General features: G+C 35.5%; 1 protein-coding gene across 3 annotated transcripts in view; it reads right to left on the bottom strand.

Moving 5' to 3' along the window:
* Positions 1 to 16,265, bottom strand: part of SIPA1L2 (signal induced proliferation associated 1 like 2) — a 246,090-nt gene that overhangs the window by 14,739 nt on the left and 215,086 nt on the right. For all 3 annotated transcript variants that reach the window (XM_087776144.1, XM_087776142.1, XM_087776143.1), the window contains 4 exons: positions 13,778 to 14,166; positions 9,921 to 10,145; positions 7,179 to 7,332; positions 4,108 to 4,327 (listed from right to left, as the gene is read on the bottom strand). In XM_087776144.1, coding sequence (XP_087632270.1) covers positions 4,108 to 4,327; positions 7,179 to 7,332; positions 9,921 to 10,145; positions 13,778 to 14,166 — 988 coding nt within the window. The remainder of the gene's footprint in view (positions 1 to 4,107; positions 4,328 to 7,178; positions 7,333 to 9,920; positions 10,146 to 13,777; positions 14,167 to 16,265) is intronic.

The following is a 16,265-nucleotide window of genomic DNA, read 5'->3' as shown; positions in this document are numbered from 1 at the left end:
ACCAAAATTATCTGGTCAGTTCAGTTTCCAACAGAGCTCCTCAAATTGACTGTCATCAGTCCCGCATACCTCTGTATTCAAAGACTAACTAGTTATACAGAAAGAAGAAAGATTCACCTGACTTAACCTTTTCTACTTCCAAGACAAGTATCCTGCTTCAGTTGGAACTGCTACTTTTAGGTAGAGACTGTAGATCATGAAAAAATATCTGCTAAGTACTCCTCACTTACTGTGCTCACACTAGACATCATTTAACAAGTAGATTATCTCAAAAGATGCTGCAGCTGAAGCAACATATCAAGTCATAGGCAGACATAAATCCCACTGTCCTGTTGTTCTTTCCTGCAGTCACCGATTATATCTCTATGGGCCTCTTAAACAACAGCTTCTGCTTGCCAAACCCTTCCCTTCTTCAGTATTACCTAGGGTTGCTCAAAGTCTCCCCTTCAAAGATGTCAGCCTGCTAATACACTTTCTCATGGCCATATGCTCACATTACTGTCAAAATAGTGGACATGTAACTACTCAGTAACTGCTCTTCCCTTCCCTTTTGTTATTGAAAATAGTCTCGTGTTCTGGCATGGTGGATTATTCCCTGTGTGAGAGTCTGTAACAGACAACATATATACTCCTTTGGTTGCGTGAATTATTTCATCAACAACCTTTATTTGCTCGCTGAAAAAACTGATTTCTAAATTGTTCACGTTGTACATCATCAATACATGCTGATGCTCTTCCGTTTTAATACTGCTTCTTATCAATGAGGTTAGGTTTGGACTGAAACTAACACTGGTAGTAAGCCAGTTTTAAGACAGACTTTCATCTAATAACATCATTGCAGATATATCAGCTGCACTTCTGGCAGCCTCTTCCCTATGGCATGTATAATCTGAGAACTTTCAGAATTTGTTAGTGTATCATTGCAAAATATTCCCTTCCTTATGACCCTCTTCAGTGCAAGTATCCTGCACCTTGCTCCCTTCCTGACAGCACAGGAATGTCATGCCAGTGTATCACTTAGGGCCTTTTTCTTTCCCCTTTCTTCTTGTGTTTCATAATAGGAGTGGCCCACGGTGCCTGCAATGTCAGTCAGACTGCCTCCATGTGCCTTTCTGGGTTTCTGACTTGTGGTAGTACACTAGTTCTGTATCAGCGGTTCTCATTGTGTTCATTCTTTCCCTGCTAGTTCAGCTGCCATGAATTTGCAAGACGGGGATAGATTTGTACCTGCAACCATGTATGGCATGCTAGAATCACTCAAAGTGAACAGCACTGTCTTAGTTAGGGAATCTCTAATGTCCCTAAGGTAAAATTCCAGAGTTCTCAGCTACATGAGTTCTGCTTTCTGGGTTAAGTTAAAAATAAGATAAAATGAAACAAATCTTTCTACATTTGTGCACCGTGTGCAATCAACAGCACTCAGCTGTCAGAGCTTGCATTTCAGGCTTTACTGAAAGCAACGCTTCCTTCACTTCACTTCCCCCAGTGATAAAATAATAAAAGAATCCTATAGCTTCATTTTCTCATCTCCTTCCCACAGTCAATACTGCACACAGTTGAAGTTTCTGCTTCCATATTTGCATGGTTGTTCTGTCTCATAATTCTGATTTCCCAGTAAACTGAAACCTTTCAGGTCGCCTATTATGCTTTGGTTTTGGTGCTGTCTTGCTCACCTATTAATCCCACTCTTTTCCTTGCTAGAGGGATCTCACAAGACTTGATGCTGCCACAATATTTCATGTACCACATGCTAGGTAATAACATGCAACACCGTATCTTTCTAAAATGAATTCCAGCCAAAACCACACTATTTCCACTGATTTCTGTAAACATTAAATATCAGCAAAATTAAAATGTTTTAAGATCACAAACATACGTATTTTATGAAAGACATTACTATGACAGCTAAGAATCTTGATATCTGAAACTACGACCTCAAGCTAAAATTATAAATGAAAAAGAAACCTCTTATATCACCACTGCTATAGGATGTAAATACCTGCTATGCACTGATTACAAAAACCTTCCTAGCAAGAGCCAAAGTTAGTTTCTTATATGGAGATACTGACTAACCTTATGTTGAACACAAAGGTGGGTAAGTCATGATGTGTTTGTTTACAGAGTGTAATTACAGATAACCAATTAAATCTTCCTTGAAACAGCTATCATGAAAGGATCCTATATTGCTGGCATTGAAAAGCACTTTTATAACACAAAACCAGAAGCAGAAAATAGAGGTTGTATATGAAAATAGCATGAACTACCTTGGATATTAACAATCAGCTTCATTTTGACTGACAAGATGCTAGTTTCATGGTTTTTTCCAGCTATGTGTATAAATAACTTTCTGTATCTAAGAAGCGGCAAGAATGGAAAATAAGGTGTTTAAGACAGAACTAATACACAAAACACTGAAATGTCAGTGCTGAAGGAGCAGCATACAGCTTGAGTGTACACCATCAATTGCCTTGTGTCAATCTCCAAAATAAAAGCATGCTGAAGGTTTGATCCCATTGCACATTTACTTTTACAAGAAAGGGCTCTAAAAACACAGGCCTAACACAGTGAAAGAAAAAAATACAATCAGGATGCCTGATTATATACAGAGCTCCTTCATAGACTACAAAATCTACTGAATTAGCCTCAGATGAAACAAAATGGGACTTCATTCTCTGTGAGTAAAAGCAAAGGATCTTTTCACATTAAATTTATAGTAAAGAGTTTCACTCTGATAGAAGAATATTTTTAGAATGGCGAAAGGTACACCGAGCATGCATTCCCATCTGAAGCAGGAATTTAGCACTTGTTTGTAATACCAGTTTAAAATTAACCACTGGTTAGTGACCAAAACTCACTCTCATAGCTGAGGCCACTGTAACTAGAAAAGCGTTTTGTATATAAGGCTTAATTCTGAAAGCTAGCAAGTGACTGCTAGTTCCTGAAGGACACGATGAATGACAGAGCCCTTTTTATTACTATTTCTTTTAAGTCATCTGTCTGCGTTCTCTCTGGACATGCGGCTACAAAACTCCTTAACGTTTTCAAGAAATCCACCCACAGCTTCTTAACAATGGACTTCAGAGTCCACAATTGCTCTATTATTTTTTTAAATTGCAGTCAGCTGTGATGTAATATTAAAGTAGCTCACTAAAAGTACCTTTTTTTTTTTTCCTAGATTGGGTGTTAGCCTAAAATAATTGAAAAGTGAAGAAATTTAGCATTTTTTAAAAAACAATTCACTCTTATTAAATATATAAGTATGGATATGTAGACTAAATATATGTATCCGGCTGTGTAGATTTGGGCTGTGGTTTATATATATTTTTCACAATTTCCTTTTTTCTTTTTTCTTTTTTTTTAATTTTCATAATTTTCATTCAATTTTTTCCACAAAATTACTACAAACTTTATAGTTCATCACTCCATACTGGAATTATTGCAAGATAAACATATAATAAAGATCTTGCTTATGAAGACCTTTAAGTAAAGAGACACCTTCATAAAATAGTTTTAATTTAGCACCCTAGACTACTCTTTTTCTCCCATTAAAAATGAAGTGTTATTTGCAAAGGTTTTACTAACATGTCAAAAAAACATACCAGCAAATTCAGTTTTGAAATTGGAGATGACAACAACGACTATTGCACATTTCCTTTTAAGATGTTACCAAAAGGATCATCTAAATAGAAGCTGTCCAGTTTAGTTATTATTTTGAATATATTCGTGAATATTTTAGTAACTTGAATGCACACAAAAAACCCCAAATAAAAATATTAAAATATAATTGGCCAGCTTGGCTTAATTTATAAAAATAAAATTATAACAAGAAGTATCTTCAGTCAAACGTTGTTGCCTGTCACTGTTCTCATGAAAATTTTTTTGGGAAGTGAACGCTATCTCCAAACATGATAAATCTGAACTGATCACTAAGACAAGCATAAGCATGTACTGCTGACCAAATATGCTTTTACTAGGATATCTAGAACATTTCATAATTTGACATTTCATAATTTCACCTTAGAAGTAAAATCTAACTTAATATTTGGTGATTTGTTTGAGTTTATTACAAATATTCCAAACTCAGCAATGACAGCAACAATCACTTACTTCTCAGATTTCCCATTCCAGGAGTCAGGCTCATTCTGGGAGGCAATGTGCTGTGATACGGTGGAGTAGTGCTGAATAAGATATCATTTGGCAAGGCCTGGTCTAGCATTGAACTTCGAGAGCTAGCGTATGAAGATCCTCTTCGATTGCTACAGATACTCTCATCAGATAGGGTACGGTAAAGTGTCCTCCGTGGAGAAAGGTTTCCATAAAATGAAAACTAAACATCAAAATATGAAGATATAAGAGCATGTATTACCAGTCAAAATAATTCACACAATCATATCCCTTCATCAGTTCTTGGGAGTATTTTTCTGGGCAGGCACTCTGGAATTCTTGAGCTAATACAGAAGATTAGAGATTTGTTCCACCATATCAGATCTACCGGGGCCTCAAAAGAGTTACTGAACTGGATTTTCATACTTCCTCTTAATATTTTTGAACATATCACCATGAATTTATCAGATGCTGTATAGTTTTATTCATTCTGATATGTTAAATGAAACCTCCATAGCCTTATGACAGCAACGTTTTCCAGAAATATATATAAGGTTACCAACTCTGGCAACATTTATTGAAGACTATACATAGAACTGTTTGATTTTAATTTGAAATGACTATGCTTTAATGTTAAACATTCTGAACTGATATATGGTGCAATACAATTCATTGGATGATAAAAGTGACTTGAGACACTGCATCTCTCCAGATATTGCGAAATAGGCTTAGAAAGGCAGATAATAGAGTTCAGGGAAAATTGTTTATGCATTTCACAAAGTTACTTAAACCACAACCCAAATATCTACAGTAAAACAAGATGTTACTGTATTGTAAAACTGGGCCATTCCACTTCATAAGTCATTCTTCAGCACTGCAAATCCAGTTATTCTTCACATCTACAAATGTCAGTTATTACCTTAATTATTTTAACTGGTTTGTCCTGGATATAACAATTTAATATCCTGTCCTGTCTTCTTTGTAATTAATTATGAGTTGCACACTCCCTATGTAGAATGTATGCGTAAGAGCAGTAGCTTTTTAAAACAGTCACTATAACATAGAATTAAAGATACCTACATTGTTATATTTCTGACAAAACTTGCTCACCGATGAATACTTCCAAAGGGAATACACAGAAACACTCAATCATGCCACAAGACACAGTCTTTACAAAACACTTAAATACACTTCATAGTGCTAGTTCAGGAAAGCATCTCTCTTGATGACAATACAGGGCATGCTCAACTGTTAGAACGCTTAACTGTGTCCCAGAGAAAATTGAGGGAGATATTCAGATTCTAATCTAGGAAAGCATCAAAATACTGCATTGGTTCTAGAGATTTGCCTGAAAACAGATACAGGCCATGGGAATAAACACCACCCGAAACTTTATTTTAACACATATGTAAAATGATCACAATAATAGACATAAGCAGCATCTCTAAAGAAATGGATAGAGGACATACACAGCATCCTTAGATGAATGGATATATGGTATCCTTCTATAACCAGTGGTTAAAGAATATCAAAAGACCCTGAGCCTAATTAGGGACCACACTGGGCAAAAGGTTAAAAGCCTTCACCCTCTGAATTGAAGGGTCTCTGATCCTCAAGACTCCCAGCAAGCATCCTGCTGCAATTCTTGGCTGTTACTCAAGTCTCCTCAACCTTACACTGTGTCTTCTATCTATAGAGGTTGTTCACTAGCTATCCAAACATGTTGAATGTTAATTGTCAGAGCTTTACAGACTTTCCTTTCAGGGTGTGACAAAACTTAAACATTACCTAGAAGGCTCACTATTCACTGGATCTATGAAGAAGGTAAACCCAAACCAAACCAAAGATGTGATTCGATTCTGTAGAACCTTACGTATTCAGAAAATTCCTTTCTGGCTTCGCTTTCAAAGACAACTGACTCACCTATACCAAGATTACTACCTTCTATGAAGGCATAATCAAAGACTGGATACTGCCGAGTCCTACAGCTGGGGATCCCCTGCAAGTCAGGACCCATGGTCTCTCTCACTTAGTGAGCTTTTGTTTGGGTGTCTTGGAAGGGGAAGGGGACAGCAGTAATTTATCTCAGGATGGCCACACCTCCTCACTCCTTGTTGTTTCCTATTTAGGTAGCCAGAAACACTGGCAGCTCTTGAAATCATCAGAGAAAAACAACTATTGTATCAATCATAAATCATAAAAACCTCTAGGACATTATTCATGAGCATTCAAACACATATAACGCATACTTAATGTACTGCATGTTAAAAATATATATATACGATCTGAATTTTAAATTCAACTCTGCACTTAGAGGATTCCCATGCATTACTTCTGTTCAGACATCATGACTATGCTATTTAGCACATGGTATAAACACAGTGGGTTAAGAGAGCATTGAGTTAATATCGAAGCATGACAATTATATCAAGTAATTTCACTGCTTTGTGCTTTATTCCACATTAAGCACAGAATTCAGAATCATGTATACTTCGTGGAGTAGTAAATTTTCCGTTCTCTATCTACGTTTTGTGAACTTTTAAATATTACAGATTGCCTTCATACTATAAAGATTAGATGTGTGCTCTCCACTAGCACTGACAATTATGCCTTTTAAGCAGTTGTCACTGATACCAACATGAAATTGTGATTCAGACTTCAAACAGAATTGTTGGTACTGAGTATCACAGGGTTGGGTAAAGTGAGCTACCTGTATTCATGTGCCTTAACATCATATGAGGTGTATGAATTTAGGCATCTAACCTTGAAAACGTTACTTTTAATCTTTGAAATTATAATTAAACTGCTCAACCTGCACCTGTCTCTGCTCAAGCTAAGCAAAGACATACTTAAACAAATACTGTGTTTCATACATAATCATCAAACTAGATATAATTTTCACATTGTGGGAAATGATGTTTTGCGACTTACGGTCAGTATCTATAGCATCCCCATGGAATATACTTTGCTTGTACAAAATGATATTGCCTTCTCTATAGCAATTTTGGGAATACCAGAAATTCATTTTTAAGGTAACTGTGTCTAAGACACACAGAGCTGAAGAAAGAGCTAACCTTTCTTCTCCCCTCTTCCATAGAGAGACTGTCTGGCAGCATCAACTTCAGAAAATCTTCTTTGGACAAGACTTGCTGGCTTTCAACGATGGCATTCCTCACAGAAGTTTCGAGTGGACTCGATGCAGACACAGCATCAATATCATCATACACTCTGTTGAGACAATTGGTGTTTTTAGCAAGAGAAGCAATAGTGCTTTTAGATTTCAAAGACTGCATTCGTTTTATGTCACAAAGTAAAAACTCATAGAATTATCCCCTGACACAGCATACTCTTATTTAGAACATTTTTTTGATTTTGTACTTATGAAACTGCTTGTGGGTCCAAAATGAAATTCTAAAACCACTGAAAAATCAATTTATAGGAATTCTGAAGAACAATTTAAAAAAGCATAATGCTTCTTTCTCCTAGCTTGGCTCTATCTTTTTTACACACCACACTTCTCTATTGTTAAAGCTGTCTTTATATCAACATTTCCAACAAATTTCATCACAAAATATTTTAACTTTTATTTCCTTAGCAAATAAGAAAATCAGTATTTTATAGTGTGATATTGTATCCAGCGTCACAATCTGGCAAAATTACTATGGTCGTCAATGGCAATGTTTGAAGTGTATTGATAATCGATTGTGCCATGTGCCAAGTGTGTTTTATTATCAGCAATTTTATAAAGATCTTTAGATAACTAAAACAGCTGTCTTCCTTAATAATCAGCATATAAAATTGTATTTACAGTCAACAAAAGACTGTCAAACTGAATTATTATCTTTCAGCTTCCTTCCAGTGAGAAAGGAGAGAGAGAATTTTAACAGGTTTACTCTGGAAATGCAATCGAAGGAACTAGAGATTCCCAATCACACAGAACATACATTTGAAGCCATTACTTACTGTCAAGTGCAAAACAAGCTTTGCTACGGTAAAGTGTAATTCTCAGTGAATTATATCCTATAGTGGCACAACATTCAGCAATCGACCTGATTTTCATCATCATTGCTAATTAGAGATGTTATTTTATTTCAACATAATTATCCTCAGAGAGATGTCTCCTCTCTGTGATGTACAGAAAGCTTTCCTAGAAAGAAAGAGGTGAAGCAATGCTGTATGCCACTGAAAAATCTGAAAATGTTTTCTGATCTATGAAGTGCTGCCATATTCAATTAATATTTCTTAAATAGAACTAGCTCTTGAAGGTACTTTTCTAAATTGCTGTGGTTTCAGTCTAAATACCATGATTCATTATGTAATTTTGTTTTAAGCGTTGCATTCAAAATAAAGAGAAATTGTTTCAGGAGTTCATCAACTTCAAAATGCAAAAACTTGTGGGAATCAATGAAGTGATCAATGCACTTTTTAAGTGCAAATACTACTACGACTGAACAATTTAAGTAATTAAAAAATTGGGAGGAAAAAAAATGAAATCACCAGTACAATAACACAAAGAAACACAAATAACCAGGACAGGAAGGTAGTAACATCATCTGCTTTTGAAAATTAGGAATTTAAGAGCTTAACTTCATGCTCATATTTCATAGCACATATACTCTAGCTTATATTTTTAAATATGAATCTTGTCATAAATATGGACATATATGCAATATGAGATATTAGATGCAAATAACCCATTCTCATTAAACAAAGTAATCCCATATTAAACATTTGAAAATCAGGTACTGCATATCATCTTGTCAATTTATCAAGATATATAGGGCTGACTATGATTTATTGAGAGATAGAACTGAATCACTTATGCACAAAAAGAAAGCAAGGAGGTTATCTGAGAAGATGATTTTGAAGATAACAGGAATTTAAAGGTTGGTTTTAAATAGCAGATTCAAACATTACTTAGTACTGCTGCAGCACTGGGAAAGCAGCATCTCTATCTCTATTTGAGATACTGTATCTTTTGAGTGCAAGCCTTTTTCTTCCACTTAAGAACACATTTCTCATGAGCTATTCCTGTGTTAAGCTGTGCATACAGCTGTTTGTTAGAACTGTTCTGAATATTTTTGTCTAAATGTCACTTTCCAGAAAAATAAGTAGTTTTATTGAAGCCTGCACATTTTGTAGGGTCTCGTGAAGAGAGGGCCAGATATATCCATAGTTAATCTTTTTCTTGTGGGGTCCTAACCACCAGTTCGTACCTGCTCATTAAAAACAAAGTCAGAAAAAGATACCAAAGAACCACTAAAATACCTCCAACTGGCATTATTTTTTTTAAATTATCTACCATAGATCACTGACAAGTTTATGGTCATCTCTCTCATCTGTAATGTATTAGCTGATGTAACAGGCAACAAGGTAGTAAGGTTTAATACAGAAATGTCAGGAAGTAAGCTTTTTCCAACTAACTAAAGGTCCTGGAGATTTCTAGAACAGGTCTTTAAGACCTTAATAAAATTGTAACTTCCCAATTGCTTCCCAGAGATTCAAAATGGAAATTCAGAATGTCTGACATAGCCATACGTTTTTGCCTACGCACGCTTTCAGAAATTTCTGTCAGCTTGCTTTATTTGACACATGGGAAAAAGATGCAGGTGGATAGAACAGAGGAGAAAACAGTATCCTGCAGTTACTGTCTTTTTTTCTTTTTTTGGATGTACCTCTGATACACAAAGGTACAGAAAAAACCCCAAACATTTAAAGTGAAATGGAATTTGTAATTTTTCATCTTTCTATCCCATTTTAGAATTTATTTTCATTACCCTTCTTCCCCCAAGAAAGTTTGTAAACAGAGTTCTTACTCATGGCACTCAGAAACTTCAGATTCTTCAGGTGTAGGACTTCCTTCTGATTTTTTCCATCCGATGACATATTTACTCACTGCTCCTTGTCTGTGGTACGGTTTTGAAACTGACCCAGAAATCTGTTGACTGCTATTCTGTGACACTATATAGACTTTGGAGGTATCTAGGGAGCCACTCTTTTTAGAGCAATGTGTTGATGGGCTTCCTGAATGATGTGACCCACTGAAAAAGTAAAGAAAACACACAAAAGCAAAAATGAAATTTGCTATACAACAACAAATCAGAAACGCTTCACCTGGTATGCAGCTATAATTCTTAAGGTTAAGTTTTTCTCAAGGTTAAAAACAAGGTAGCAATATTGCTACAGTAATTTTCCACATACCAGCAGCATATACATTACAGCTCTTTGAGAACAGAATTGTGATGAGTTTCTAAAACAAGTAATGTATATAATTCAACTTGCTGAAATGCCAATGCGAACCGATATGAATTAAAATGAAAAGACTAAGTTCAAGACATATATATAGAATTTGTGCATGCAATTTTAAGTAAATATGTACACACACATTATACATTAACAATATAATTCCATTTACATCAAGAACTACATAGGGAATTACCCCAAATATCTCTCTAATTATAAAACTACTGTGCCTTTCCACTTCATGTTAATTTTGCCAGTTCACACCAGTTTAAACCATGTCTTTCATTCAGTATCGTTGAGAATTTAATATTAAGAGAAATAAATTTCATTTTAACAAAACCAGTCCTCTATATAATTTTAATAGCCTCTTTTATTATGAATAATAGCACTAGTAGGGACTAATGAAACCTTTTACTGAAGATTCTTCAAATGATTTAAAGTGAACTAAAGCAAACACTTTCTTGAAGAATAAATGCCTTCTTTTCATCTTGCAGGTGATGTAACCGAAGCATTCATAAACGAAGTGCCTTGCCTAAAATCAGAGGCTGGAACTTGAAGCAGCAGCTCCTAAGTTTCATTGTTGGTTTACGAATACAAAACACAGTGCTATCTTTTAATCTAATCCCAAGAGCACTGGGTTAATTCACAGAGGACCAGAAAGTGTTGCTGAAAATGTAGCAGACACGTCTACTTTGCTGTCCATGCAGAGTCAAATACAAGCAATGTACATGCATAGATGTCATTAGATCAAATTAAAATGCCTACTGTGGAAGGAAGTTGAATCATTAAAGCAAATGTGCATTTAATCTTAAAAACGATTTATTTTCTCTCCTTTCCTCCCTCTTCATCCCCAAAAAGTAGAAACAAGATCATGAGGTTTCAGGGGAAGAAAATAACGCAGGTGATGTTAAGAGCTTTTTTTTGCTTGCTATCCTTGCAAATATACAAAGAAATGATGTAAAGATGTGGTGAAGACGATAATTCAGTTATGAAAAATTGAAATCTAAAGACGAAGCAATCATTGAAGCACAGTGTAAAACACATATCAGATCAACAGCAAGGACATTATACAGAGGATTTTAGACTTCTATTTATAACTAAATTTAAGAAAAACTGGGCATCCAACCTCATTCTGTAGGTTTTAAATAAGGGAATATTTTTTCAAGTAAAGAAATAAAATGCCTATAAAAGCCTGGTTTTAGATAATGAGTTCAATACAATGGCTGGAACAAGCAGTATATATTTTTAGGATTCAAAAGATGGTCTATGTAAGAAACAAAGCAATACTAAAGGCAATGAAGCTAAGCTGTTTCAGCTACATAACATGAAGGTATTTGATAATTCATGTGCATAATTAATATAAAATAGGAGAGATAAAACCATTAATAACAGAGCTGTGAAACAACATTATGCATAGCTCAAATCAGTCTTGTAGTTTGAGATACTGTTTCACACAGCAGGTTTAATTCTGTAAACCTTACTCAGGCACTATAGTATTAAGTTTTTTCAGAGGGTTCTTTATCTGATGATGTTAGAGAATCAGACCAGTACCTTTCAACCAACCAACATCTTTCCTGTGCATTACACTTTATTCAGTAAACAGAATACAATTTTAATAAAGAAATGTTGCATTTACAGTTCAATGACTTTCCACCAGTCTGTGGGCTTGTTTCTTGAAGTTTTACATTGTTTTGCTACTGCAGCACAAGTTTACTATTTAATATTCACAAAATAATCGTGAATGAATGCCTCAATAGTGTTAGAATTTCATTGTAACAGATTATGAAGAAATACAAACTCAGTGTCTGACCAGCCGGAAAATATATGTAGGATTCAGCTGTAGATATCACATGCTTATATGCTAACTCAACTTTCTTATGTCTATTTGAACATGTCAGTGTTGCAGCATCACAGCTATAAAATGAGATATTTTTTAATAATGCATGCCTGTGGGTGATACATAGGTGATGCCAGCTTTTAAACCTAACTGCAAAATTATTTCACTCCAACATAATTTGAAGGACATTTAAGCAAAGTTTAAATAAAACAGTTGGTTCACATAACATAAGTCTGACATTTTTCTATAGCAAAAGGATTTGGCACACAAATTAGAAGGTGATCATTTGAAAACATTGCTATTGCCAAAGTGGAATTGGGCAATCCTAATGTGAGTCGTCATCTCAGCAACAATTACTACTTTGGAAATGCCTGGGTAAATCACTTAAAATCTATATGCTTTTTTAAAATTTTTACTTAATCCATAAAATGCTTATTCCATAGAAGTGAGCAGCATACTACTTAACAGCTGCTTGGCACTGTAAATATGACAGCTGTCACACAAACGCTGAGAATACATATTCTAGTCATTAGAAATCTATTTCAGCTCATAATGATGAAGTCCTAGAAGCATAGAGCTTATTTCTAGCACCTTAGAAGTCTCAATATATAAAATTAAATCTCAACACACACAGAGTAAATCTGGAGCTTCTACATTATCACAGGGGTAGCGAAAGCTTAATGTGGAAGTGTTTACCTACTTTTCATAATAGTCTATAAAATAGTCTACACTATCTTCCACAACTTGTGAAAAAAAAATCTAGAAGTCAAAGTATACAAGACTAATTCACTCATGTCAGGCATAACAAGAAATGAGGATACAGGACATTATTTTTGGTTATTTTCCTGTACTGATTGACATTGGAAACAGAAAAATCAGAGGGAAAGAAGAACAAACAATATCCTTCCATCCTTTACAGAGTAAAAGCCTTAACACATAGACCAAAGCTTCAACTTCAAAGTTGAATGGGAAAATATAAATGGGAATTGGGAGATAAATGGGAACTGGGAGATAAAGGCAACCAGCTGTAAAAGTGTACTTTCAAAGTTTGCTTTACAACAGATGTACCATGCACACATTGGTAACAAAAAGAAGAGCGGAAAATCAATCAGAAATTCAGTTCAGCAAACAAAATTGTAACGCATACATCACAATAATGTAAATTAGGGGGGATGGTATGCAATGCAGTTTCACTATATGTAAAAATCGTCCATTGCAATCTCTCTGATTACCCTCAGAATTAACTCCCAGGTAATTTGTTGCACTGTACTAAAAAAAGGTGTGTGAAATAAGTTCTAGGTGTAAACTTCACTTTTACTCAGGGATGTTTCCCAACTTTAAAAACCTAAGCAATGTGCACAAGGTCACATATAAAGTCTCCATCAGATCTGGGAGTAGGACTAGCTATGCTTTTTAGGCAGACTCATAACAAATTGCCTGAAAATTGCTGATACAGGCATTTAAATACAACAACAACAAAAAAATCAAAATCGGTTCGGTGCACTTTCAAAGAACGGTAAACAAAATAACAACAATGAAAAAAGAGTTCTCTGTATGTTAATCCATAATCCCTAATTTGTAAGAAACGCATACCTGGAATGAGAGGAGATTTCACTTAGGTCTCCCATACTGCCTTCAGCTGTATGACTGGTAGAAATAGCAGAGGCATAGCTATGAACAGCATAGATTTTAGCTGGATCATCATCTGGCCCAGGAGTTTCAGAAGACTCGGTCCACTGCTCAGCACGACAATGTACTCCGGACCTGCTGCCAGCAAGGTGCAAAGGGGCCAGAAGAGGAGCAGGCATGCAGGGAGCTGTATCAATTCCACTGTCAGTAGAAGCCCCCTTTATATACGTTAATCCAAGCAGCTCAGGATCCATCAGATCTCCAGAACCAAAGTGTTTTTCATCACTGTTGCTGGATGTATTACTGGATAGGGTGTTGCTGCTCGAGTGGCTTGAACAGCTTTTGTCTCCAATCTTAACAACAAGAAAACAAACAAGAAAAGACCCCTCTCAAGTTAAATAGTAAAATATTTATTTTCATATAAATTACTAAATTTGTGCCCTTGGAAGACCATTTTATTATTTTTTTACAGTATGCTATAATACAACTGTAAAGTGTGAAAAGGGCTAATTATACCACCAGTTTCTATGAAGTGAATTGCACAACTGGCTAGACACATTAAAGGCTGATGTCACTGCTAATAAAAAGGCTCTAGTTCCATCCTCTATGGCAAATCTTAAGATCACACTTGAATTTTTCTGATTATAGGACCTGCTTAACATCCATGAAATTGCCTTTCTGAACAGTTAAAATAAGCATTTGTCAAAGCTAGAAGCATTGGTCATTATTTGTTTAAACAAGTTCTACTGCAAATCTGAAAAACACCAAAGACTGAATTATCCTTGGCTTTTTCTCAGCGTGGGTGAAATATGCAGCTTATTGGATCAAATCCAATTGGATGTGTGGCTAGTTAAATTGAAGCCAATTGCGATGTATGTGTACCAGATGAAAGTAACTTAAGTCACAGGGCCCTAAGCTAAGCATGGCTATTGAAGTGGAATAATTATGTCATGCATTTGTGTCAATAAAGTTGGGTTTTTTTCTTGTTTTTTAAAAAAGAGATTTTATAGAATTGGATTAACTTATCTTTGTGACAGAGTAGCCAGAATAAGGGCAGATGGACTTCTGTTAGGTAGAATGTAAGTGGGAAGGGTGACCAACTTTTTTATGAGCTCCCCCTCCTAGCAGACGCATATAAACATAGGTGTTGCTCACACATTAAAGCAGTTAGACAAGTCAGCCTTTCCAGAAATGATACTTCTATTCCATATGGAAATTAACAGGCCTCAAAATTTGAGAGAATTATTTTAGAAAAAAAGGAGGTGTTACATTTGCATTCATTCTAACCTTTACAAGATGGCTGTCACCTTAAAAACAATGGAACAATTGGCAAAAATACAATGAGCAGTTTTTCCAAGAAGAGGGATTGCAGTAAGGTGTCTGGAGAAAAGGCATGTCACTTCTTACTGTAAATGTAAAATGGAATGAAAGTGGAAAGAAACAAGGTGTGGGGGGGCAGGAAGCTCAAAGGCATAAAATTAACCCCCGAAGACATATTGCATGTATGAACCTTCCCAAAAATTTCCTGTATGTTGCTGAACATACATGCTTAGGCACCTTCCTGACCCTGCAAGCAGCAGAGAATCTGGGCAACAGCTATTGATAAAGACATCTTGAACTGCTCAAAGTTCACTATGGCCATAGCTTAGGATCATTTTATGCATTTCCTTGTGCCAAGAGAAATTATTGTATGAAATCTCAGCATGGCCCTAATTGTTACCTGTTGTTAAAGATTGTGTCATTGAGCAAGATTTAAAAAAAAAAAAAAATCTGCAGGAATAGGATATTTATTCCAGGAGAACAAAGAGAGCTAGAAGAGAGGCAGTGAAATTCCCCCCGCCCTCCTTCCCCCACGTTAAAACTGATAAAAAGACAGCATAGACTTTCTTTTCTAATGGTTGAATATTTACAGAGTTCTCGTACATTTGCTGTAGCCCTCAGTGTGAATTTCACTGGTGGGCAGAGTCATATGGCAAATTGAGCTGAACAAAAAGGGGATGCACAAGAGAACATTGAAAGGTCCTTTACAAGGTGATGACCATTTTTTTTCTGTTTTACAGCATCTAACAACAAAATAGCCTCATTTTATTAGTATTATCTTTATAATAATGCTGGTGCTTACGTTGTACAATATAGTTCTTTTGCACCTGCACTACACATATACATAGGCAGGCAAACACAAACATAAGCCCATTATGAAATTTTCTGTTTAGATCCCCACCATCCTGAAAGCATGAGAGCTGCCATTAGCATAAAACTCTGATTGAAGTTAAGCACACTCACCATTTAACTTTGGTATGGTGCTCTGTTTAATAGTGATTGTTACATATACTGATTCTAGCTTCCTGTCAACTTTGGCTTAAGGTAAAAGCAAGTATTTTTGTCTTCATGTGCATAATTCCACAGCATGATTCTGTTTATGATAGTACTTTTTTTGAGAAGTGTCAAGCTA

Source organism: Nipponia nippon, unplaced genomic scaffold (assembly GCF_047370975.1).
Source record: "Nipponia nippon isolate SJK-2023a ecotype South Korea unplaced genomic scaffold, ASM4737097v1 scaffold_4, whole genome shotgun sequence".
NCBI classification, from domain to species: domain Eukaryota; kingdom Metazoa; phylum Chordata; class Aves; order Pelecaniformes; family Threskiornithidae; genus Nipponia; species Nipponia nippon.
This window is presented reverse-complemented; position numbering and strand designations above follow the sequence as displayed.